Here is a 27,486-nt window from a genome sequence, read left to right on the forward strand (position 1 = left end):
TATTTCTGCTGTCCACCCATTTTCGGAGGTTTGGCGCTATACATTCACAACTCGTGGTGTACAGCAACGAACATAATAGGAACTTTTTGCTCCCCCGACTTGGAATATCTAGCAGTGAAGTGCAGACCGTTTAAACTGGTTAGAGAACTCAGCTCGGTCATGATCATAGCGACCTACATTCCACCGAGGGCTAACGCTAAGCTAGCGCTAGAGGAGCTATACTGCCTGATTAGCAGCCAAATGGACGCTAATCCAGAGGCGGCTGTGATCGTGGCTGGGGACTTTAACCATGTGGAATTAAAGGCTGTTCTCCCCAAATTCCACAAATTCATTAACTTTCCGACCAGAGACTGCAATATACTGGATCAGGTATACTGTAACATTCCAGGGGCATACAAGGCTGTAGCAGCTCCTCACTTGGGCATGTCAGACCACATCTCCGTGGAGCTGATCCCTGCCTACAGACCTCTGATTTGCAGGACCAAACCCACCACCAGAACCATCCAGGTGTGGACTGAGGAGGCTTCCTCAGCCCTACAGGACTGCTTTGAGCACACAGACTGGGGAGTGTTCAAAGCAGACGCTGACCTGGACGAGTACACGTTAGCTGTGTTGTCCTATGTTCACTTCTGTACTGATGCTGTCCTACCCACAAAGACAATCACGGTTTTTCCTAATCAAAAACCATGGGTCGACGGCACAGTGTGGCCCCTGCTAAAAGCCCGGGATGCAGCCTATAGGTCAGGAGATAGGCTGGCTTACAGCAGGGCCCGGAAAGAACTGAAAAAGGGCATCCGGCTGGCAAAACACAGGCACAAGCTGCGCATTGAGGAGCACTTCAATGACAACGATCCACGTAACATGTGGAAAGGCATTAGGACCATCACAGACTACAAGCGGAATGACCAGCAGGTCAGCCATGACCCGACCCTACCTGACACCTTAAACAGCTTCTTTGCACGCTTCGACTCTCCGAGCAACAGAAGAACTGCACACCTTCCTCAGCCAGAGGTGCAGCAGCAGCCTCTCGTCCTGCAGCTGCACCAAGTGACCTCCGCTCTGAGGAGGATCAACACCAACAAGGCTGCAGGTCCAGATAAGGTGTCAGGGCGCACACTGAAGTCATGCGCTGACCAACTGGCAGGAGTCTTCCTGGACATCTTCAACCTGTCCATACAGCTGTCCACGGTCCCGGTGTGTCTGAAGTCCTCCATCATTGTGCCTGTGCCAAAGAAATCAACCATCACCTGCCTCAACGATTACCGACCTGTCGCTCTGACCCCGGTTATCATGAAGTGCTTCGAGAGGATCCTCCTGAGATACATCAAGGACGCCATCCCCGTTGGCCTGGACAGTCTGCAGTTCGCCTACAGGGAGAACCGTTCTACGGAGGATGCCGTCTCGGGAGCTCTTCACACGGCCCTGACTCACCTGGAGCATCCTAACACCTATGTCAGGATGCTATTTGTGGACTTCAGCTTGGCTTTTAACACTATCCCCCCGGACATGTTGGCCCTGAAACTCCACAACCTGGGTTTGTCAGACTCACTCTGCTCCTGGATCAGGGACTTCCTCACCAACAGGCCCCAGGTGGTGAGGATAGGGGAGTCTACATCAGCCCCACTGATCCTCAACACTGGCACGCCGCAGGGTTGTGTACTCAGCCCTGCCTTATTCACACTGTACACACACGACTGCTCTGCTATCCACCCCACAAACATGGTCGTCAAGTTCGCGGACGACACCACTGTGGTGGGTCTCATATCTAACAATGATGAGACCCACTACAGAGATGAGGTCCAGAACTTGACACAGTGGTGTTCCAGGAACAACCTCATCCTGAACATCAGCAAAACCAAGGAGGTCATAGTAGACTACAGGAGATCCAGGAAGACTGATCACGCTCCCGTCTGTATACTTGGGGAGGCGGTTGAGCGGGTGGACAGCATCAAGTTCCTGGGCATCCACATCTCCTCTGACCTCTCCTGGTCAGTGAACACCTCACACCTGGTGAAAAAGGCCCAACAGCGGTTTTTCTTTCTCAGGAAGTTGAAACGGACTGGACTGTCTACTCAGCTGCTCGTGAACTTTTACAGAGCCACGATCGAAAGCATCCTGTGTCTCAGTGTGACTGTGTGGTATGGCAGTTGCACAGCACAGGACAGGAAAGATTTAGCCCGGGTGGTGAGGACAGCACAGGGGATTGTGGGCTGCAGTCTACCAGATCTGGACTCAGTTTACACTGCCCGAGTCCAGAAGAAGGCAAGACGCATTGCCACAGACCCCACCCACCCGGGAAACAAACTGTTTGTACCGCTTCCATCAGGAAAGCGGTACAGGAACATTAAAACCAGCACCAACAGACTCAGGGACAGCTTCTTCCCCAGAGCTGTTAAAGCAATAACCCCCCTACAGTGAAACACTCATACACATAGTCTGGCACTAGTGCACTTTGTTTTTATCTACCTCACTCTGTATTCTGCATTTTGTACTTTGTATTTTATATTTAGTAGAAATATTGTAGAAATGGGCTATACAAATAAAGTTGTCTTGTCTTGTCTCAGTGATCCACAACCATTTTTAAAAATCACATCATGTTATGAGCTTACAATGCTGCAAAACAGTTTTACTCTACCTGTATCTGAATAACATATTCAGTTGCTAGGTCCCTTCTGAATACTTGATTGGCCACCAGTGTTCCATTTTTTTCAAGCATAAACTCTCCACCTTCGTTTCCTGACAGGATGCGGAAGTCAAAGGGTGGGCCATTGTGGGAGGAATCCTGATCTCTGATGGACAACTGCAAAATGCTGGTGCCAACTGGCTTATTTTCCTAGGGGAGGAGACACAGCATTAGAAAGACTTACAAGTTTTCAGATATATTATGTGAGGCCACTTTATGTTTCAGAAAGAGAGCTGAATTGTGATTTATTTTTTCCCTAAATATGTCTTTGGAAAGGCAGAAGTAGGATATAACTATAATTAGGATATAACAATATAAATGAGTCACTGGTATCAATAATTATCACTTCTTTTGAACATCACATACCTATCACTTCTTTTGAACATCATTTTATTTCATTTAGCAGTACTGAACTTCGACAGGACTGGGACTTCTGTGTACCATTACACTCCACACGCAAACAATGTGCGACTTGGCAGTTGTGATGACCTCAATGAAGGATATAGTCAGATGGTGGAAGGAATACTTTGACAATCTCAACAATTCCACCAACACACATTCAGTGGAGGAAACAGAGCCACAGGACTTGGGGATTGGCTCTCCCATCACTGGGCAGAAGTCACAGAGGTAGTTAAACAGCTCCACAGTGGCGGTGCCCTGGGGGTGGCTGTTTGCAGATGATGTGGTCCTATTGGCGAGCAGTGACCTCTACCTCACACTGGGATGGATCGCAGCTGAGTGTGAAGCGACTGGGATGAAGATCAACACTTCTAAGTATGAGGCCATGTTCTCAAACGGAAAAGGATGGATTGCCCAATCCGGGTCGAAGGAGAGTGGCTGTCCCAAGGGGAGGAGCTCAAGTATCTTGGGGTCTTGCTCACAAGTGAGGGAAAAATTGAGCGAAAGACTGACAAGCAGAATGAGGCAGCTGTGATGTAGACAGTGTACTGGTCTCTTGTGGTAAAAAGAGAACTTTACCAGTCAGTCTACATTCCAGCCCTCACCTATGGTCACAAGCTATGGGTAGTGATCAAAAGAACCAGATTGCGTGAATATAAGTGGCCGAAATGAGTTTCCTCTGCAGTGTGGCTGGGCCCAACCTTAGAAATAGGGTGAGTAGCTTGGGCATCTGGGGGCAGCTCAAAGTAGAGCCGTTGCTCCTCCGCAGCAGACCCAGGACATGATGGAAGGATGACTTCTCTCGCATGTCCTGCGAGAGAAGGAGGAATTGGCTGCAGACGTGCCGGAGGAATTGGGTGAGGAGAGGACAGTCTGGGCTTCCCTGCTGAGACTGTTGCCCTCGCGGAAAGTCTGGGATTAACACTTTGATTTGATTTGCAATGTAGATTTTTATTTTCCCATTAACATTTTAGCATTAGCTTATTATAAGAAATAGTTTGACAGACTAAGGTCTGCCCAGCTTTAGTACACTCCTTTTCAAGTGCAGGATTTGTAATGGACGTATTAAAAGGGAAATGAGGTGTGTACCACTGATGCATGAATTTTTGGCAAAGTTTTCTTGACCTAATACACTGCACCCTTATAGTTGTGTTTAAATGAAAAGTATATTAATCATAAGGTTTACCTGTGTGACTACGGTGAGATTGGCTGGGAAGAAGGTTGGTGGGTTGTCATTGATGTCAGATATATCTATGTTGACCATCACAGTGGAGGATATGGGTGGAATTCCACTATCCAAAGCCCTGATGGTCAAAGAATAGCTGGGAATCTAGAAGAATAAAAACTGAAGATATAAAAACGATGGGTAAAAAATGAAAAAAAAAAAACAAATCAAACAAAACAGCAGGGACCAAACAATAAATGTCACACCTCCAATTTCACACATACTGTAGGTTTCGGAAAATTTGGATTTATGCCAAAATGGCACTTAGCAGAGTTAGAAAATACAGATCTGATGAAGGAGTTGAGTTGAGTTGAGGTTGGATTAACTAATAACAGTAGATTGCAGTAGATCTTCATCGGATCTTCGTGAGATCCTAATTTTTGGTGAAACATTTCATGTATTACAAGTATTGGAGAGGGTGTCAAATTCATTTATCCCCACATTTTAAAGCTGGACAACAAAAGAATCATTACTTTACTTACTCTTTCAAAATTGTCCTGAGAGTGGTAGCAGAGGACAGGCAAAAGGTAGTGTTCCTTTCAGATTTATCTGGTGAAAAAATGGGCTAATTGCTGTGTTTGACTGTGAATCCTGAACTTGCCCTGGTCAGAGGCCCACTCTCCCTTTAAATTCTGATCAAAATTATATTTTTGTCACCTTGTTTCTTTATATTTCTTTATTTATTATCTGACTGCATGTGTTTCTTGATCTGTCAGGCTTTTTAGTGTCTAGTTACTGTGCACTGAGTGTACTGTATATTTATTGCTACAAATAATGGACAAATTCAACTGAGTTTGTGCCAAACAAAATAGTTTTGAATAGGAGACTTAAGAAGCTTCTTGGTTGGTTTTGGGTTATGTCCAAATTGTGGTCTGATATGGCATTCTTCATTATGTATGTGGTTGTCTATAGGAGAGTTAAGAATATTGTTCCTCAAGCATGCTTTAAACCCACTGTAGGATATTTTCTGTTCCTTCGTATTGTTTTATAATAAAGAACTACGGAAGCATACTGAGGAGAAATGCAAAAGCAGCAGCAAATCAATATTCTGCTGCCTGAGACAAATGAAAAAAATAAACCTCAGTAATAGACAACTATGACCTGCTTAGCAGAGAGACAGGGGTGAAGAAAACCAGATAACCAGAACCAGAACGGAAATGAAACATGTAAGCACAGCTCTTAAATTTGTAGGCAGGCAAATTGAAGAGCTCATATTCAGAGCTGCTTTGTGTTTGTCTCCTCTTCATGTGTGATTAACTGTCATCTGGTCTGGTCATCCACCTTAGCAAACCATCCCCAAGTGAGTTCATCAGCTGCCAAAAGCCCTGTTTACATTAAGCTAGAGCAACCATGACAACTCACACTTTGGTATTCACTCAAAGCAAACACTTTGAACCTTCTCTATATTATTTGTTGACTAAACTGCAGCAGTGTGTCTGTATATGTATGTGTGTGTGCTTGGGTCCTCACTGTTTCACGGTCCAGTTGCTTGTTGACCTTGATTACGCCACTGAGTGGGTCAATGAAAAACTGGTTGCCACGGTCTCCACTGATGATGGAGTAGAGGATAGCTCCATTGAGCTGACTGTCAACATCCTCTGCTACCACCTGCAAACACACAAACATATGCACAGGCAGGGTGAGTGAATGTTTCAAATTTGCATGAGGTAGTCCCATACAGTGCATCCGGAAAGTATTCACACCACCTGTTTCCATTGATCATCCTTCAGAGGTTTCTACAACTACAGTTGAGTCCACTTGTGGTAATTTCAGTTTATTGGGCATGATTTTGAAAGGCACATGATTACAGGGTGTGAACACTTATGTACATGTTATGTAGCATACCCTCCGAAAGATGGTAAGAGACTTGACTGATGGTTTTAAGGTTTATTGCCGATCTATAAACCAGCTCTATGAACCAACGTGAAGACTGACAAAACTAACAAAAAAACAAAATGATCACATCTCCGTTGCCACCTCTGTCCACAATAAACGGCTAACAATCACAGTACTTGTCAAACAGAGAGTTAACATATTTAATGGATATACATGCATAACGAATGATCAATTAATCCAGTAATAATTATAAATACAATGCACACAAACCTTGTGCCACCTCTGGGGTTGCCATAATAAACTCAGCCTTTTGATGTTTTGTTCTCTTAAATTTCTTTCTTACAATTTAAACTTTTATCGTTCGCAGTTAGTTTATTTCCTTCCTATCCAAGTAGTGATACTTCCTATAAGTAGTGATTTTCAAAATAAAATAAAAGTGCTATCTTTAATTCATTCTCAGCACCAATAAAGTTAGTGCCTTGATCACATTGAATTTGACGGACTGTACCTCGAACAGCAATGAAGCAACACAGGGTGTTGATAAAGGTGTCAGTGGACATATCCTCTAACATCTCAATGTGAATCGTACATGAGCAGAAGCAGGTAATGAGCAGGCCATGTCGTTTATGTTGTTTCCTTCCTTGTGTAGTCATGAAAGGACTGAAGCAATCCATCCCACAGTATGTGAAGGGGGGAGAGGGCTCAACGCGTTCTACAGGTAAGTCACTCATTCTTTGACCCTCTGGAGCTCTCCTGAGTGTACGACAACTCACACACTTATGAATGTAAGATGCTACTGCTCTGCTCATTCCTGGAATCCAATACCTGCTGGCTCTGATTTCATTGATTGTGACGCCTTTCTCTTGATGTTTTGTCTTTTCATGGTAATGAGCTATTATTAAATTTGTCACATGGTGCTCTTTGGGAATGACAATTGGATGCTTGAAAGAATCAATGAGTGACGAGTGTTGGAGCCATCCTCCCACCTTGAGGCGACTGTCTGTGTTGAGAAATACATCAAGATGATGGGAGCGGCTGTGTTCCCTGGCTAGATATTTTAGTCTATAGTTCGCACACCCGGCAACACTGCACCGTAAAGGTGTACTTTCATATGATACTCGTGAGGTTGTGTGGTTGTGTCTCCGTCCTTCCACCAGAGGAAATGGAGGTAGTTAAAGCCTTCCTCCTGGATGTGAAATTGGTGAAACATTTTCTCTATATCACATAGAAGAGCAATGGGATGTTGCCTGAACCTTATGAGGATGCCTGTTAGGTTACTGATCATGTCTGGTCCTGGGAGCAGGTGTTCATTTAGGCTTGTGCCACAGTATTTTGCAGAGCAGTCAAACACAATGCACAGTTTATCAGGCTTCTGAGGGTGATAAATGCCGTGATGTGGAATATATCATTGTTCACTTTGAGCTTTATCTGCAGGCACCGCTTCCACATCACCCTTCTCTTTGATTTCCTTCATATATTGTGTGTAGTCTCTTTTGCATTTCTCATCCCTGCTGAACTTCTGCTGTAAATGACTGAGCCTGATTTAAGCGAGCCTTTTGTTATCAGGTAAAGATGGCTGTTTTCTAAATGGAAGAGGCATCACATAATGTCCCTGGGCAGGTTTGTCATTCCCTTTGGTGTCCTTAAAGTTTGACTCCAGGATGTTTATCACATCTATTGGCGTTACTGGAGGGAGTTCCTTTACTGTGACTCTGTGACACAGGCTGGAGTGTCCTATTAAGGCCAGGTGTAGAGCAGCCCACAATGCTCCACACTAGCACTGTAAGCAAACCAATGGGTTCACAGTCTGTTCCACTAATCATTTGTCTGGATTTTATAGCTCTGGGACAGTTATACTCAATGAGGAGTCCTACATCACAGCTTGGGAGAGGTGGCATCTGATCAGAATCAGAATCAGAATCAGTTTTATTTGCCAAGTACGTGTGACCATGCAAGGAATTTGACTCCAGATTTTTCTCTCTTCTATGCACCATACAAAATACAAAAAATAAAAAAATAATAATAAAAATAAAGTATTTACAGAAAGAAAAAACATGTAGTGCAAACAGTGCGATGGTTCATGTAATGGATTAGGTGGATTACGGGGAGATCAGGGAGACAGCCTGGGGGGAAGCAGATCAAACAGTTTGTGTGCAGGGTGTGAGGGGTCTGCAGTGATGTTTCCTGCCCATTGCTTGACTCTGGACTGGTATAAGTCCTGAATGGAGGACAGGTCGGCCCTAATGATTTGTCCTGCTGACCTGATTATCTGTTGCAGTCTGTTCCTGTCCTGTTGGCCGATCCAAACCAGACAGTGATCGAAGCGCAGAGAACAGACTGGACAATAGAGGTATAAAAGATGGTTAGCAGCTCCTGAGGCAGGTTGAAATTTTTTCTCTGCCTCAGGAGCTGCAGTCTCAAGAGTCTCAACCTCTGCTGGGCCTTTTTTTCTGATGAGGTCTATGTGGGACTTCCACTTGAGATCCCGGGCAATTGTAGTTCCCAGGAACTTAAAGGAGTCCACAGTAGACACTGTGCTGTTGAGAATGGTGAAGGGGGGGTAAGGTGGGTGGGTTCTTTCTAAAGTCCGCTGTCAACTCCACAGTCTTGAGCTCATCACCGTTCCTGATGAGGCAAACTACTGTTGTGTCATCCGCAAACTTAAGCAGTTTAACGGACAGTTCCCCTGAGGAGCAGTCGTTTGTGTATAGGGAGAAGAGCAGTGGGGAAAGAACACACCCCTGGGGGGCGCCGGTACTGATGGACCTGTTGTTGGAGGTCAACGTCAGTGTCAGTGTAACTTTCATTGTTATGCTGAGACACTCAGCTGTACTTATCCTTAAGGCCTGAAGAAACAGAGCCGTTAGCCAGACTCCAGGCATGTCTTAAGGACATAAAGGACTGGATGACCTCCAATTTTTTATTATTAAACTCAGACAAAACTGAGATCATTGTTCTAGGCCCCAAACACCTTAGAAATAGAATATCTGATAATATTCTCTCTGGACGGCATTACTTTGGCCTCCAGTATGACTGCGAGGAACCTCGGCGTTATCTTTGATCAGGACGTGTCATTTATTCATCACATTAAACAGACCTCTAAGACCGCCTTCTTTCACCTCCGTAATATTGCTAAGATTAGGAGTGTCCTCTCTCAGAGTGATGCTGAAAAACTTAGTCTGTTGATAGTTATGCTGTCTTATATTGCTTGGGCTAGAGAGGAGATATCAGTCGAGGGATTTGGTGGGACGATGGAAGGGTTTTGAGTGGCTGAGTTCTGCTGTTATATATACTGTCCATTTGCTGTAAGGGCTGACTGTGAGTTTCCTGCCTAATTTCTCTGTCGTAGCTTTCCAGTCTGACACATGCTACCACTATGCTCCTTTCTGCTTGCAAACATTGTTCTGATTTTTTCTTTTTGCTTTCCTTCTTCCTTCATTAGTTTACATTGAGCCTCCTTTGCAGCGAGCTCTGCGACTGCTTCAGCCCTCTTTGCAGTCAGGATTGTTGTTTCAGAGAAGTGACTGCTAGCTGACTGAGAAGCAGTCCCATATAAGGAGTGGGCTTAGTCGTGAGCACATAGCTTACAGAGTTTGCGCCTTTCATGTTCTGCATCAAAGTAATCATCTATTCCAGATATGCGTTCATTGATGATTTTCATAATGTCCCTGGTGACTGCCTCACAGGCATCTATTCTGCGTCTCAGATCAGTGGTTGGTATGGCACCATGTCTCATTTCATTTCATTTTCAGAATGTCATCTTTTCCATTTTCAATGTTGTCTGCCATGTTAGCCAGTTCCATATCTGATGCGTTTTTCTTTAAGTCTTCTTTGGCAGATCTGATTTGAACTTTACATTGTTCTTAAAGACTAAGAAGTCTCCTTTCCGTTTTATTCTGTTCCTCCTTTTGATAGGCAAGAAATTTCCCAGTGGGTACACTTTTGCATTCTGAATGACGTAATATCTTCAGTGTCATCTATTTCGTGTTGAAGCTCAACTAGTTGTTTTCTTTTGGTTTCAGTTAGTTTTCTTTAATTCCTTCTTTGATAAGCCATCTTCATCCCTTTGATTTAGCAAGCCTTTACTTTCATCAATTTCTGCTTGTAATTTATTTATTTGTTCATTTAAAGCATTCATTTTGACTGTAGTTGTATTCCTCACCCTCCCTTAACCTGGTTTTCAAAAAAAAATCTCTCTATTTACAAAACGGATCCATTAAGGGGTGACTGTACGGAGGAAGCATAGTCCTAAGCACAAGCCCACGCTTCACCCCCAACCAGTTCACGCTTCCAACAAGTTCTCCCCACTCAGCGCCACACCCGCTGAGAAACCAACTCTGGTGATTGACAGCTCTGTAGTCAGAAATGTGAAGTTAGCGACACCAGCGACCATAGTCAAATGCATTCCTGGGGCCAGAGCGGGCGACATTGAATCTTATCTAAAACTGCTGACTAAGGATAAGCGTAAATACAGTAAAATAGTAATACATGTCGGCGATAATGACACTCGACTGCGCCAGTTGGAGGTCACTAAAATTAATGTAGAATCAGTTTGTACATTCGCAAAAACTATGTTGGACTCCGTAGTTTTCTCTGGACCCCTACTCAACCTGACCAGTGATGATATGTATAGCCGCATGTCATCATTCAATCGCTGGTTGTCGAGGTGGTGTCCAGCAAACAATGTGGGCTTTGTAGATAATTGGCAGACATTTTGGGGAAGACCTGGTCTCATTAGGAGAGACGGCATTCATCCCACTTTGGATGGAGCAGCTCTCAAAACTAGAAATCTGACTCAGTTTCTTATTAAACCAAAACCCTGACAACCCAGAGTTGAGACCAGGAGGCAGAGTTGCAGTCCTACACGCCTCTCTGCGCTTCCATTACAGTTACCCACCCAATATCCCATAGAGACTGTGTCTGTCCCCCGACCACTTGAATTAATTGAACCAAATTCAAAAAGAGGAGTTATACTTAAAAATCTAATAAAGATCAACACCAACACCTCCACAGCTACAACAAATAGGAGAATTAAATGTGGACTGTTAAATATTAGATCTCTCTCATCTAAAGCTGTACTAGTGAATGAGTTAATATTGGACAATAATATAGATTTATTTTGCTTAACCGAAACCTGGCTTCGGCCAGAAGAATATGCCAGTTTAAATGAATCCACTCCCCAAAGTCATATTAATACTCACATTCCTCGAGACACCGGCCGAGGAGGTGGAGTTGCCGCCATTTTTGACCCAAACTTATCATTTAGTCCAAAGTCAACTACCATTCATTCGAAAGCCTTATTCTTACTCTCTCACACCCTACCTGGAAAACAATACAACCAAATTTTATTGTTGTACTGTACCGCGCTCCTGGCCCATACTCTGAATTTTTACTGGAATTTCCAGAGTTCCTATCGAGTCTGGTCCTTAAAACTAATAAAGTTATTATTATGGGTGATTTCAACATCCACGTGGATGATAGTAATGATAGCCTTCGCGCAGCATTTATCTCTCTCTTAGATTCTATCGGCTTCTGTCAGTGTGTACATGAACCCACTCATTGCTTCAATCACACTCTTGACCTTGTTCTGACATATGGTATAGATGTAGAACATTTAACTGTCTCTGAACAAAATCCTCTTCTGTCTGACCATTGTTTAATAACTTTTGAGTTTATACTATTTGACTTCATACCACCAAGAAAAAACACTAGGTACCTGTCTGATAGTGCTGTGGCTAAATTTAAAGAAACAGCTATTGTCATTAACTTCAGTATCATGTCCCCATACGAGTGAACAATACAATAATCCCTCTCAAATCGACCATTTCGTGGACAGTGCTGCAAGTTTACTAAGGACGACTTTAGACTCTGTTGCTCCGCTAAAAAAGAAACTCATAAAGCAAAAGAAACTTGCACCCTGGTATAATACAGAGGTTTGCAAATTAAAGCAAAATGTGCAAAAACTTGAGAGGAAATGGCGTTCCTCCAAGCTTACTGAATCTCGCTCAATCTGGCAAGACAGTCTTAGATTATATAGGAAGGCTCTAAGGACTGCCAGAGCAGCCTATTACTCAAAATTAATTGAGGATAACCAGCATAATCCCAGGTTTCTCTTCAGCAATGTAGCCAGGCTGACAGAGAGCCATAGTGCTATCAAGCCTTGTATCCCTGTGACCCTTAGCAGCAATGACTTTATAACCTTTTTTAACGACAAGATCTTAAACATTAGAGACAAAATTCAGCACCTACTGACCTCAGCTGATACTGATGTAACATCAAACACTAGTGTCTTAGAACCAACAGTAGAAACAGATAATCATCTTGACTGCTTTTCACCTATTGATCCCCATCAGCTATACTCACTCGTATATTCATCCTAGCCACACTGATAAAGTGGGGATCAAAACTTTGGGCACTCCTGGTGAAAATGTATTTTAATGTGCAAAAAGAAGCCAAGGAAAGATGGAAAATATCTCCAAAAGGCATCAAATCACAGATTAGACATTCTTATAACATATTAAAAAAAGTCAGATCTTCTTCTTCATTCTCTTCATTTGTTTACCCTCTGAAAATAACAGAAAAGGGAAAAAAACATCAAAAGTTTAGGCACCCTGCAGAGTTTATAGCATGCACCACCCCTTTTGGAAAGCTGAGACCTGACAGTGTCATGGATTGTTCACAATCATCATCTGGAAAGACCAGGTGATGTCAAACTCAAAGGTTTTAAATGCCCAGACTCATCTGACCTTGCCCCAACAATCAGCACCATGGGCTCTTCTAAGCAGTTGTCTAGAACACTGAAACTGAAAATAGTTGACGTTCACAAAGCAGGAGAAGGGTATAAGAAGATAGCAAAGCGTTTTCAGATGCTAATATCCTCTGTTCGGAGTGCAATTAAGAAATTACAGTCATCAGGAACAGTGGAAGTTAAAGCAAGATCTGGAAGACCAAGAAAAATATCAGAAAGAGCAGTTCACAGGATTGTGAGAAAAGCAAGTCAAAGCCCACGTTTGATTGCACAGTCCCTCCAGAAAGATCTGGCAGACACTGGAGTTGTGGTACACTATTCCACTACAAAGAGATATTTGTACAAATATGGTCATATTTATATGGTCCCTTATGGAAGAGTCATCAGAAGAAAACCTCTTTTACGTCCTCACCACAAAAATCAGCTTGAAGTTTGCAAATGAACATATAGACAAGCCTGATGCATTTTGGAAACAAGTTCTGTGGACTGATGAGGTTAAAATAGAACTTTTTGGACAGAATGAGCAAAGGTACGTTTGGAGAAGAAAGGGCACAGAATTTAATGAAAAGAACCTCTGTCCTGCTGTTAAGCATGGGGGTGGCTCAATCACGCTTTGGGGTTGTATTGAAGCCAGTGGCACAGGGAACATTTCACAAGTAGAAGGAAAAATGGATTCAATAAAATTTCAGCAAATTTTGGGCGCTAACTTGATGCCATCTGTGAAAAACCTGAAGTTAAAGAGAGAATGGCTTCTACAAATTGATAATGATCCTAAACACACCTCAAAATCCACGGTGGATTACATCATGATTACATCATCAGGCGTAAACTGAAGGTTTTGCCATGGCCTTCACAATATCCTGACCTCAACATAATTAAAATCTATGGATAGACCTTAAAAGAGCAGCCCAGAAATCTCAAACAACCGGAAGACTTTCGTAAGGAAGAAGAAACAAGAATTGGAAGACTCTTGGCTGGCTACAAAAAGCATTTACAAGCTGTGACACTTGCCAAAGGGGGCAGTACAAGGTATTAACTCTACATGGTGCCCAAACTTTTGCGGACGCCATTATTTTGTTCTCTGTTATTTTGAAAGTGTAAATGATGGAAATAAAATCTAACTTTTTTTTGACATATAAGAATGTCTCATCTGTAATTTGGTGCGTTTTGGAGATTTTTACATCTTTCCTTGGCTTCTGTATGCACATCAATACAAATTTTTACCTGGGGTGCCCAAACTTTCGATCCCCACTGTGCATCATATACCATCATCTACTAAAAAAGTATTAGTATATACAGAATCTCTGACACACAGACACATTCTCTTTGAAACACACATTTCAGGATTAGTTCTGAACAGTGTCTGAACAATACAAGCCACTAGTCTCACCATTAATAGCATATAAAGAGAGAATATGCTGGTTAACACATTAAGACATTGATTAAGACTGGTTAAGACACTGACGCTCTAAGGCTATTCAAGTGCAACAAGCAACAGATTAACAAAGATTTTGCCTTCCTGAGAACATCTTGTGTATGAGGTTGTGCATGAGGCACTAAAGGAAAGGCAAAACGGAAATATTTGTCCTCTGGGGATCGGGAATTTGATCTGTAACTGTTGAGGCAAACTATATATCAGACTGACATTCCTTTAATAAAGGTGCAAACTTTTGTGGTACTGATGAAAAGATCACAGGTTCAAAGCATCATTCTCTGGGAATTATGAATATACAGAGCAAATTTGGCAGGCGTCACTGATTAAGAAAGTGTTGGTGAAGAGGATTTATTTTACATAATCATGGTGTTATAGAAAAGTTCAGGGGTTCACCAAAAAATTAAGAAATCATAATCTACGGATTATGAGCATACATATAATTCGTTTTGAAGTTATTTAAAGGTCCTGATGAAAAGTTCTGTACAGTACTTCTGTACCACTTCCATCCTCAGGCCTTGCACGTACACAGGGAAAAGAAATGTGACAGGAACCTACCCGGATGACAGACTCTCCCATGGTGGCATCCTCTGACACCACTGCAGTGTAGAGGTCAGAGCTAAACATGGGTGCGTTGTCGTTGACATCTGTCAGGTTTATGTTCACTGTAGTAATAGCACTAAGTGGTGGTGTACCACCATCACGAGCCTCTATTGTCAGGAAGTAGTCTCTGCAGGTCTCATAGTCCAGCAACTGGGCAACTGAAATGGCACCTGGGGAATGAGAAAAGACAGATTTAACAGAGATATCAATTTGAATAAATGTAAAGAGAACAGTTTGAATCAAATTAACGTAGGGGAAAAAGAAATGTACTACTACTACTACCAAGGTCTACTATGACATGAAAAAAGCATATGTATTGGGTGTTTGGATGTGCATGAATGCAACAACCCAAACTGTTATTAAAAGCTTTGTTTTAGGGATATTATAAACTAATTTAGACTTTTATGGGGCATTGTTGCAATGAGCAGTAGTGACAGTTAACCCTGTGCTTTCAGTTTAATGTCTGAAAACACTGAAACAATTATGTTCATAGTTTATGTTCTTTTTTAGAGAAGACTCACAGTGGCTCGTTCTTGAGAAGACTCAGTAAAGTCCCTCTTTCTTCTCAGATTCTGTCACTGCATCAACAACAACATTCTTTATGGTTGCATCAAAGTATGGTAAGGAAAGTGTTCCGTCTTGGACTGAAAAGCACTGCAGTAGGTGGTGATGAGTGCCCAGTGCACCACCATTACTCTGCAATTCACTGCTGTTGCAATTCTAGTTAGATGCTAAACTGCAATAATGTCTCAGTACTCAATCTCACTTGTACTCTAGGTAGTGACAATAAAACTTGAATCTAATACAGTATCACTTTATCTAATCTGTTTTATTCTAATCTGTTAAATTCTGATCACCTTTGCTAGTCCTTATTGTTCCATTTATTTGTTTTCCTAGTATTCTGATTGCCATTAGTAGTATGATATTGATAAAGTGCTTGAAAAACTACATCATATTACATCAACATTGCTAACGGTTTTAGAGGTGTTGATTTAAAGTGTGCTTGCTAATTCAAAATATGCAAATCAAGTAGATGTTATATATGGACATCTCCATAAATTAACATTAACATTAATTAACAAAGGAAAATAAGTCAGATGAATGTTTGACAGAGTTTCTCCAAATCCTTATGACAATGAATAATTAACTACCATGTAAGCTTACAGTTGATGTTAATACACACTCTTCTCCTGAACCTGTAGCAGCAATCAGCCTATAGCCTCACTATGAAAATTCAAAGTAACTGGAAACAAATCTGCAGCTCCCCTGTTTTCTTTATTTGCTTACAAGCCAGTCTTGCCCAGTCCAATATGGAGAAGCCACTGACATATAATCCAAAGGCCAATGTGGCATCTCTGACTGGACAGTCAGTGGGCAACGTCCTTATTGACTAGTTATCTCACAATCAGAATCAGAATCAGAATCAGAATTCCTTTATTTATCCCTGGAGGGAAATTCTTGTTTTTACAGACATTGCACATGCAGTATTCCCGACCAAAAATCTCAAAACCTATCAGCTATAGCCTGATGACAATTTAGCCTCAGGGGACTAGGGCCAGTGTTTTGGCTTCAGTCACGGCCAGCAGATATTCTGGCCAGTCCTCTGCTTCAATCAGCTGATTATAGTTTACAGTACCACTGGCAACTTGAGAAACATGAATGGCAAAAGAAGAACAAGAGGTGGAAAATTGAGTCACAGTTTACAGGTGATGTCTACAACTGGATTGTGTCTCAACTAGCGAGTTTACACTTGATTAAACCAGTGCAGCAGTTTAAGTAAAGTTTGATATTCCAGGTATCCACTTGTCTCAGGTAAAAATCTTGAATGACAAATGCATGGCAGCTGCATGTTAACTGAAGAACCAAAATACAGACAAAGACATTACCAAAGGACAATCATTTTTGTTTACCGAGTCATTCTTAGCAAGTGAAAAGTGGAGATTTTCACAAAATGAGGATGTCCTACTTGCAATGTTACTGTTCAATTTACATGAACTGTGACTAATACAAGGGATGACTAATGCAGTGAAGTGGTGTTAGCTCACCAGTCAGTGCATGGATGTGGAACTTTCCATGCTCGTTCCCTGATCGGATACTATAAGTGATCTCAGCATTGGTCCCAATGTCCTTGCTGGCAGCATAAACTCTCAGAACTTCCGTTCCCACTCCTACATCCTCTGGTACTGTTGCCAGCTGATCACGTCGCTCAAACACAGGTGGGTTGTCATTAATGTCAAGTACAGTGATTGTGACATTGACGAATGAGGAGAGTGGCAGTGGTGAACCTAAGTCAGATGCATGGACTGTTATCTGATAGGAGGGTTGGACCTCACGGTCAAGAAAGCGTTCCAAGACCACAATGCCGGAGGACTTATCAATGGAAAAGGAACCTCCCGCAGAGTCAGCCAGGGAGTAGATCACCATACGGCCCAGACCTGCTGAAAACCCAAAAGAGTAGTCAGGCACACATTAGAGATCAAAATCCCTCAGCATACTTGCAAGAGGGCTCTTGCAAGATCTTCTTCTCGTGTCTTCCAGTGATGACTGCTTGTGACAAATTTCAAAAGTTTTGAAATTTGAAAACAAAAATCTGACAATCACACCCATTTATCTGGTGATGGGCCTTGTCTGTGGAGGGTGAAAGTAGGTCAGGTTTGTTGTCTACTTCTGTCATTAACTCTTTTTTTTCCCCATACAACTACTTTGCCACTTCTTATTTATTATATATTATATAAGTGCTTAAAATGTAATTGCTTTATTCAGACTGACTAAATATCTTTGTTATCATATAATTTGTCTTTGTGTCTTTCCATCTGCTTCCATTTTATCCTGCTTTTGAATTGTTTCATCTTCATTCGTCTGTTGCTTTTAAATTGAGGTACCTTGTATTTTATTTTAAAGGGCATTAATAAAATAGCAGCATTTGAAGTACTACTCATAGTAATTAGAGCTGTGATGGTATGGATGTTTTTACTGCAGTGAAAATAGCAAAGCACCACTGCTTTTTTGGACTCTCCCCTGAAAAAAAAGCAAAGTGAGTGGTTGAGCAAGAAAAGCAAATGGTGGATGGCAGACTGGTTTTTTACTGGTTCTCTGTCTAACTCTGATCTCTTCTGTTCAGGTTCATTCCCTGTGGGATTCTTCAGTGACTTTTGTAGAAACATTCATTCATGTATGTGTGCGTATATAGTATAAATAGTGTTGTAAGTAAACACTACTTAATTGTGATTTCTTGTGTTTGTCTGCTTATTTAGGGTTCAGCTTTTGAGTCAAAATTTAATACCACTGTACCCTTCAGGTTGAGTCTAGTGCAATGGTATCGCTTTCAGAAGCTTTGTCCAGCCTTGAATTGCAGTGTTTTCTTGGAGACTTTGTAAAATAAAATTCATAATGATAAATTCAACACTGAATGCTAGTTCTTAGTTGTCCACTGTCAGTCCTCTGATGCCTTAGAGTCCAGTCTTGAATCTTGAACCAGTCATAATCTCGAATGCATGACACAATGAAATAACACAAGAACTGCCCGAGAAAAAAAAGGCTCAACCCCACAGGTATCACATGATCATGGTATTGTGTTCATGTAATGCCTATGATATATTTTGAAGCAGAAAGCCAAGTAGTAATAGCACTTAATACTAGTCATTGTAGTATCACCTTCATCCGGGTCTATAGCTTGGATGCGGGTGAGCAGGGCTTTGGGAACTGTGTCTTCATAGATGCTGGCGGTGTACTGTGACATTGTGAAGATAGGTGGATTGTCATTCACATCTGTTACTATTAGCAGCACCTCAGCATGGCACCACCGGCCACCACCATCAGTTGCCTGAGCAACCAGCCGATAGTTGGGTGTCATCTCACGATCCAGAATCACAGATGACTTAACCTCACCTGGAAAGGTCAGAAACAACATGTAAAATATTAAGAGATATCACCATTCGGGAGCAAGAGTATGTGTCACACAAATATCCACAGGAATAAACTGTGACTGGCTGTATAGGCAAAATGATAGCTTGCGACCTTGCCTCATTTTACCTCTGTATTTCACTCAATCTTTGATTAATTCAAGCTACAATTTATGCAGGTTCAGTGAAAAATTATGTTAGTTAGTTATGTAAGTGTTTTCCCCCCCAAAAAGTACTATATGGGTGCGTTTTCACACATCCATACCAGTGTCTGGATCCATGCTGAAGTCATGGGATCTAGGACCATGTAAGGAGTACTGGATCCAAGCATTGATTCCCATATCTGCATCTGTTGCTCCAACTCTCAGAAGCACACTGTTGAGAGGGAGGTCCTCTGGAATTGAAGCAGTGTACACAGCCTAAAGACACATACGCATCAAAGAAATAAAGAGACTCACTCACTGGAATGAAATGACTTCATCAAAATATGTTGAACATGTCAAATAAATGTGGTCAACCTACAGTGCATCTAAAACTGCCATTTGCAGTTTGCATATGCATTATGGTTGCATAAAAAAGCAACATGCAACTTTATCCCTCACCTGGTTACAGATGGGATTGTTGTCATTTGTGTCTATCACTGCCACCTCCACCGTTGCTTGACAAACAAAGAGTCCATCACTTGCAGTTACATTGATTATGTAAAGGTCACGTTCCTCCCTGTCCAGTGGCCACTTCACATACATCTTCCATTCACCCTGAACCAAACCCAGTGCGAACGCACCACGATAGTTCCCACCTGAACAACAGAGACAGACAGAGGGACCCTAATGAGAGTCAGTCTTTACAAGGACAGGTAGGAAAACAGAATTCAGTACTATGAAGCAGTCTTTAAAGGCTTCGGCATTCAAATTCAACGTACAAATACTTGTTAACAGACGAATGAAAAGGTGAATTTGACAGCCAGGCAACAAGCATAACAACACAACAGCACTTAGGCTTATGCTGGCACTGACATCATAGAAAACTCTTTCACTGCAGTGATTTCTTCGATTCAAAATCTTCATTGCAGCATGTCTACCATTTATACAACTGTGATTAGTGATTGGATTAATAAGTCATGGCAAGATACATGATGAGCTCACGTCTATGTATAGTGGTCAAGTTTTCATGACACCTTGCGATGCTGTGAGACAGCTGCTGCAGTCCACTACTGGAAGACCTCCCATTAAAAACAATGCTGCTAAAGGTAATTACGACAACAATTCCAGTGTTGATAATGAGAGAAAAAAAAGAGCACAATGTCATAACTGTAACAGATTTGGTCACTGGGCAAAAGATTGCAGTGCTCCTAGCTGTGGTGAGCCTCAGTCTGACAGTCGACAGGGTGGAAGTCAAAGGAGTCTCCCGCCACCTGCAAGACACCTAGCCATTGAAGCACCCCCTTCAGATCAGAATAGAGTATAGGGAGACCATGCAGAAGACAGGCCAGATCCACTGCTATTAACATATTGGTCATTAACAGATTTGAACCCACAGGTGCAGGCTACCACGATTTGGCTTTCTACTAATCCATCTGAAGATCCAATGATGCCAGTTGAAGTTCAGTTCCAGTTCCAGTTCAACTGTTGAAATTCTGGTAGATAGTGGAGCTACTTTCCATGCTGATGAAGATGTATGTACTTATTCTCAGGTTAGAGTTGAATACTCTGACATTGAACATAAATTTCTAATTTCTAAGAAAAATCCAGTTAACCTCATGGGCAGAGATTTGTTGTGTAAGTTGTAGTCTACCATTCATTGCACATGTGAAGGGCTTGACCTTTCTTGCCAGATGATAAAGTACATCAAGCTATGCAGCGATTACATGCAGTCATCTGAGAACTGCCAGTACTGTTGGATTTTAACAGATTTTAATATGCTTCCCACATATACAGTATGTGTCTTGCAGAAGGTAGCCAAAACATCACCTGCATTTGCAGCACTGGTGTCTGCTATGAAGCCTGTAACGGATTGCTGCTGTCTTGCTGCATTTAATCCTGCAGCTGACTAAGGACAACGGGTTGAAGGCTCATTAGATCAGACCAGCTCATCAGCTCAAAGGAGAGCAGTTTCTGTATGTAAACCCTCATGGCTGTGCTTTACCTGTATGTCTTTCTAGGCATCAGAGAACAATGGATGATGCTAATGGCATTCCACCTCATAGTAGCTGTGACTCCAGGACATGACTTGGAGCATGTGTCAAATATGGTGAAGACTGCTCATTCTTTGAGACAATCTTTCTCTGTCTCGCCTGACCAGAAGGTAATCACTCTGGGGGATGATTTGTTTCAACGTCATCTTAATGCCTCTTTCCATCTGTCATTAAGTTCTTTTGTGTTAAAGCATCCACCCTTCCATGTTCAGTATGGACCTCCATCTGAACTCTCTGATGTTCCTTTGGTGTTGTGGGTGAGGCACAAGAATCATGTGGGAATTGTAATAACCACACTCAAGGTCACACTCAAGTCTAATGCTAAGCTAATAATGGATCAGATGGTACAAACTTCCTCATAAAGCAGTTGAGGGACTTGACAAAGTTATTAAGGCTCTCTTGGATCAAGATGTGTTGGGAGGAACCACCGGTCACGTGCAATATTGCCTATCTCAAAACCTAACCATCCAGATGAATGGAGATTTGTGCAAAATTTGCAAGCTATTAACAACATCTTGAATTTCCCTCTCATCTATCTATCTATCTACATTGTCATGGCCCTTGTGGTGTCTGATACTAACTCCATTCTTGCTTCACCTCCTGTGGATTCCAGGTATAGCTTTTTATTCCATCCCTTTGCATCCATATAGTCAATATCTATGCGCATTCACACATAAGGATCATCAACTGACTAAGCTGATGGTGTGCAGCACTGCAGTGAGCCACAATCTTGATGATTTGCACCTGCCAGGTGGGAGCACCTTTCAGCAGATAGCATCACCATCAAAAGAAGCATGCCAAACAGACTGCATTTCGCTTCGTAAAAGAATGGTTGAATGTGGACACAAAGCATTGCTGGATAAATTAATAATAATAATAATAATAATAATAAGTTTTGCCAGCCTGAGGTGACTTATCTTGGTCATATTCTGAAAAAGGGACAACGCCTCCTGTCTCCAGAGAGAGTGTTCATTTCACCAGTCCACTGTGCAATTAGCACACCTGCTTGTACTGCATGCAGTACTGAGTCTGGTGAACATGCCTAAACCAAGAACAAGAAAAGAACTCCTCTCTTTTCGTCATTGGATCTGAGTATACTGCTATGGACTATCTCTGCCAGTTGCGCAGTGGACTGGTGAAATGAACACAGTGTTTGATGACCTGAAGTTGACACTCATCTCTTGGTTGGCCAGACTACACACAGCCATTCAACCTTCACATCTGTGAGAAGGAAGGATTTGCTTCAGGCATCTTGGTGCAGAGACATAGTTTGCATTATCGCCCTAAGGCGTACTACTCGTTGCGCCTTTCATCTGTTGTTCTTGGTATGTCAGGTTGCTTTCATGCAGTATCAACAACAGTAACGATTGAAAAATCAGCTCTTACCACACGACTGTGTGGTACATGTTCCTCATACAGTGTTACATGTTCTTAACACTTCAGCTACCCAACATATGACAGCAGCACAGTGCTCAGGCTTTGAGGTGACAATTTTGGGCAGTTCATGACTGATGTGTGTGTCAGGGCAGCACTCACCACCGCTTAATGCTGCAACTTTATTGCCACTTGTTGGGATCTCGTGCCATGTGCCGAAATTAATAATAGAGAGGCCTGTATGTCGTTCCAGAAGCCTGAAGCCAAGGTTTTACAATCCCTTCTTTGATCACCAAAACCTCATTTTCCACACCTAGATGTGTGGTTTAGTAACTTGCTGGTCAAGTGACAAGACCGCCTGTTTTTCTCTTTCTTTTTCTTTACCTGGATCCAAAGATATAACCACGCCAAATCTGCTGATCCCACTTATTAACAGAAGGAGGAACAGAAAACATAAGAACGTACGGGGGCCCCTGGTCCCTGCCAGCTTTATCCAAGGACTGTGCTGAAATCAGGAGAGTGGAGGCTGATGTCTGTGCAGAGGCCTAGGTAGTGTATAAATTCCTGTGTTGTTGTTATAGGTCCGCCGTGTCCTTTGTTATTGAATATCTATAGCGTGTACTTAACTCCTTATTGCTAACTGTGCTTTGATGTTGTTGGACTGAGGTGTTTGTTAAATTTAATTTGATTTGCTTGTTGTTTTGTTTACACTCAGGGCGAGTGTTTTTCTTGTTGAGCCTATCACTGCCAGCCAATAAAGTGATATTTAACCAGTTGAAAGACGCCAAGCCTGCTGAATGACAGTTCATTTGTCTTGTTACTTTGTGGAAAAAATAATAATCCTCTTCCTCTCTCACTAACACTCTTACATGCACTTCAGAAATTCACAACCATCTGAGTGTAGGGATAACCTGGTAGCATAAATCAGGTTTGCTTCATCTCTTTGTTGGTCATGTGTCAGACAACATTGTTCCCCCTTTTGTTCCCTACTGTCTTGAGCCGCCAGAGTTGCAAAACCGTGCTGATGCTAGGAGAAAAGAGGTGTTGGATTAAAAAAGGCTGCACTAAACAGGAGTCTGGTTTGTAGCTCCATCCCAATGGTCGTCCTGTACGTCCTCATTCTTCCCCACATGACCAACACAAGTAGGAAAAAGGGGGGGGTGACCTTTTCCACACAGTCTCTCAGTGGTTTGCACTGAGTGTCACACAGGTCACTCAAGTATTAGTAGATAGATGTATGAATGGCCAACAAGACAAGTTACATTTACACCTAAGTATCCTCTTACCAAAACTCCAGATGGTGTTTTACCAGAGAACAACTGGCTAAAGGTCCAGATTGTAGAGAAAGGGAAGTAAATTATGAGGTGATCCAAAATTGGAGTGGATCCTGTAGGAAAGGCACTGCTGGCTGTGTCAAATTATGTCTAAATCAATGTATTCTCCAATAGTAGCATCGATTCCCTTCACCAAAGCTGATTATAAACTGTTTGATTGGAATAACCTTGCATCTAGAATGGTGAAAGTAGCAGATGATTGTTATTAACTGCCCTACCCATTGGATTTCTCTAAATTTACAGAGTACAAAGCATTTCCCGATGGGACTGAACAGCATGTAACCCACAGCTACGTATGTAGGCTACGTATGTAGGCTACGTATGTAGGCAAGGCTCAGTGAAAAAGAAGGACCAGGATTTGGATCAAAGTAGTTGTCATTCCACTGTGGTTGTGTCACTTAGATGGATGCCATTGCCTGAGAGAGTATTCACTTGGTGGCAATAAATAGAAGGTAGTGATGTAGAAGTTAAGTTGTTGGTTAAAGGTAAAGCTCTACTCAGTCCCTGAAGCCAAGCATGCTTCTACCTCAGGTTTGATTACTCTCTCAGTATACTTTTTTCTTTTCTGTTTTTATTTTCATTCATGGTGATAGTATGCATACAGTGCATCCGGAAAGTATTCACACTGCTTCGCTTTTTATACATTTTGTTATGTTACAATCTCACTCCAAAATGGATTAAATTAAATTTCTCCCTCAGAATCCTACACAAAATGCCTCATGATGACAAACTGAAACAAGTTTGCTTGTATTTTTTGCAAATTTATTTAAAAAAGAAAAACAAAAAATGTAACATGTAAATAAGTATTCACACCCTTTGCCATTACACTCAGAATTGAGCTCAGGTGTATCCTGTTTCCATTGATCATCCTTCAGAGGTTTCTACAACTTGAGCTGAGTCCACCCATGGTAAATTCAGTTGATTGGGCATGATTTGGAAAGGCACACACCTGTCTATATAAGCCCTCACAGTTGACACTTCACGTCAGAGCACAAACCATGCCATGAAGTCAATTGTCTATAGACTTCTGAGACATGATTGTGTCCAGGCACAGATCTGTGGAATGGTACAGAAAGATTTCTGCTGCGTTAAAGGTCCCAAAGAGCACAGTGGCCTCCATAATCCGTAAGAAGAATTTGGGAACCACCTGGACTCTTTATAGAGCTGGCCGCTCAACTAAACTCAGTGATTGGGGTAGAAGGGCCTGAGTCAGGGAGGTGACCAAGAACCCAATGGTCACTCTGTCAGAGAAGTAGGACAACCATTTCTGCAGCTTTCCACCAATCAGGCCTGTGTGGTAGAGTGGTCAGACGGAAGCCAATCCTCAGTAAAATGCATATGAAAGCCCACCTGGAATTTGCCAAAAGGCACCTGAAGGTATCTCATACCACAAGAGACAAAAGTCTCTGGTCTGATGAAACAAAGATTGAACTCTTTTCCATGAATGACAAGTGTCATGTCTGGAGGAAACCAGCCACTGCTCATCACCCGGCCAATACCATTCCTACTGTGAAGCGTGGTGATGGTAGCATCATGCTGTGTGGATGTTTTATGGCAGCAGGAACTGTGAAACTAGTAAGGATCGAGGGAAAGATGACTGCAGCAACGTACAGAGACATCCTGCTCCAGAGTGCGCTGGACCTCTGACTGGGGCAAAGGTTTTTCTTCCAACAGGACAACAACCCTAAGCATACAGTCAGCATCACAAAGGAGTGGCTCTGGGACAACTCTGTGAATGTCCTTGATTGGCCCAGCCAGAGCCCAGACTTGCACCCTATTGAGCATTTCTGGAGAAATCTGAAAATGACCATGCGCCAACGCTCCCCATCTAACCTGATGGAGCTTGAGAGGTTCTGCATTGAAGAGTGGGAGAAACTGCAGAAAAATAAGTGTGCCAAGCTTATAGGATCAGACTCAAAAGACTTGAGGCTGTAATTGCTGCCAAAGGGGCTTCAACAAAGTATTGGTCACAGGGTGTGAATACTTATGTACATGTTATATTTTTGTTTTTTTATTTTTAATAAATTTGCAAAAAATTAAAGCAAACTTGTTTCACTTTGTCATTATGGGGTATTTTGTGTATAATTTTGTGGGAAAATGAATAAAATTCATTTTAGAATGAGACTGTCACATAAAATGTGGAACGAGCAAAGCAGTGTGAACTATTGTGTGTATTTTCTTGAGACTGGATAAAGATGATTCCTTATTTCCATGTACTCTACTATTTATTTATACGTTTTGTTGATTGCCTTCTTTGATTGTTTGGATCTCTGCTGATTTGACCGACCCAGCCCCCCTTTACATCAACAGTGTTTGCGTGGAGAGGGTTCACACTTTCGGCTACACTTCCTGAGAGTCCTCAGGAAGCGCAACCTCAACTCCAACCTGCTGCTGACCTTCTATTGTTCATCCATCGAGAGCTTGCTGACATACTGTATCACAGTATGGTACGGTAACTGTACCGTTGCTGACAGGGAAAGGCTCCAGAGAGTTGTAAAGGCAGTACAGAAGATCATCGGCTGCCCTCTGCCCTCCCTGATGGACATTTACACCTCCCGCTGCCTCAGCAGAGCCCAAAACATCAGCAAGGACAGCTCCCACCCTGGCATTAACCTGTTTGACCTGTTGCTTTCAACAGGCACTGCAGGTGCAGCAGGACAAAGTCTAATAGATTCAAAAACAGCTTCTTCCCAAAAGCAATAATCAACTTGAATTCTCACATGCACTGACTCCATAATACTCCATTCACCTCAACCACCGATCTCTTTACCTCCTGTGCAATACCTTTCGTATTTCATGTATATATAAAACACTGTAAATAGCACCATATTTATTTTTATATTGTTTTGTTTATTCTTACTTTATTTTATGATTACACTGTTTACACTGTGGAGTTGGCTTTTAATATCATTGTACTTGTTTATAGTGACAATAAAGGCATTCTATTCTATTCTATTCTATTTTGCTTAGATATATTACAGAGTTTGAAATTCGAGGGTTTATACCTGTGCTAAGGTTAAATCATATGGGTATACAGACTCTTGGTTCAGTTTTACTTTTACCCATATTATTAGTTCATCGTTACATAATTTTACATTTATGAGGGTTATAAAATATGGTATAGCATAGTTAATGATGATGTATCCTTTGTCCTTGAAATTTGATCCCATTTCTGTATTACATTCATGTACTCTACTCCGTGTGTTCCAATATTTTTTTGAGTCCCTTCCTGGTTGACTTTGGAAGATGTAATAGGTACATTGTGATTAGTAAGTGGTGTTGATCTCACGATCAAAAGGGAGGGAATGTTAGACGATTATTTCAATCCTCTGTTCTTTGTTTCTATGTACCTGACTCTCCACATCTTGGGACTGGACATCCCAAGGCTACTTTCCTTGGGAATAACAACAATATTCTCTTTGTTTTGATTTGTTGCCTGCAAAATATCTCACTGGGGTGCCAAGTTTCTTGGTGTATAGTCTCACTGTGCTTTATGACCTTACCATCATAGTGGGACACACTGATATCTCTGGTGGCAGAGGTGTGTAATGCTAGTATGTGACTAATGTCTAAAGTTTGGTATATATGTATCTAGACTGGGAGAGTAGACCTTAGCACTGGCGTAAGTAACATCAGGCCAGGCCAGCCAAGTGACATAGTCCCTCCAGCGTGTCCTTTGTCTTCCTTCCGGGCCTCCACCCTGCGGAGGAAGCTCATTTTGGCCACTTGTATCTGGGATCTCATTCTTTCGGTCAT

At 42.1% G+C, this 27,486-nt stretch overlaps 1 protein-coding gene across 8 annotated transcripts in view; it reads right to left on the reverse strand.

Moving 5' to 3' along the window:
• Positions 1–27,486, reverse strand: part of fat3a (FAT atypical cadherin 3a) — a 193,582-nt gene that overhangs the window by 41,043 nt on the left and 125,053 nt on the right. For 5 of the 8 annotated variants that reach the window (XM_046388057.1, XM_046388060.1, XM_046388063.1 and 2 more), the window contains 8 exons: positions 19,431–19,627; positions 19,094–19,247; positions 18,581–18,814; positions 16,972–17,364; positions 14,882–15,096; positions 5,778–5,915; positions 4,269–4,412; positions 2,636–2,833 (listed from right to left, as the gene is read on the reverse strand). In XM_046388057.1, the coding sequence (XP_046244013.1) occupies positions 2,636–2,833; positions 4,269–4,412; positions 5,778–5,915; positions 14,882–15,096; positions 16,972–17,364; positions 18,581–18,814; positions 19,094–19,247; positions 19,431–19,627 (1,673 nt within the window). The remainder of the gene's footprint in view (positions 1–2,635; positions 2,834–4,268; positions 4,413–5,777; positions 5,916–14,881; positions 15,097–16,971; positions 17,365–18,580; positions 18,815–19,093; positions 19,248–19,430; positions 19,628–27,486) is intronic. The other 3 variants (XM_046388064.1, XM_046388062.1, XM_046388058.1) reach the window with 1 other exon arrangement.

Source organism: Scatophagus argus, chromosome 5 (genome assembly GCF_020382885.2).
Source record: "Scatophagus argus isolate fScaArg1 chromosome 5, fScaArg1.pri, whole genome shotgun sequence".
NCBI classification, from domain to species: domain Eukaryota; kingdom Metazoa; phylum Chordata; class Actinopteri; family Scatophagidae; genus Scatophagus; species Scatophagus argus.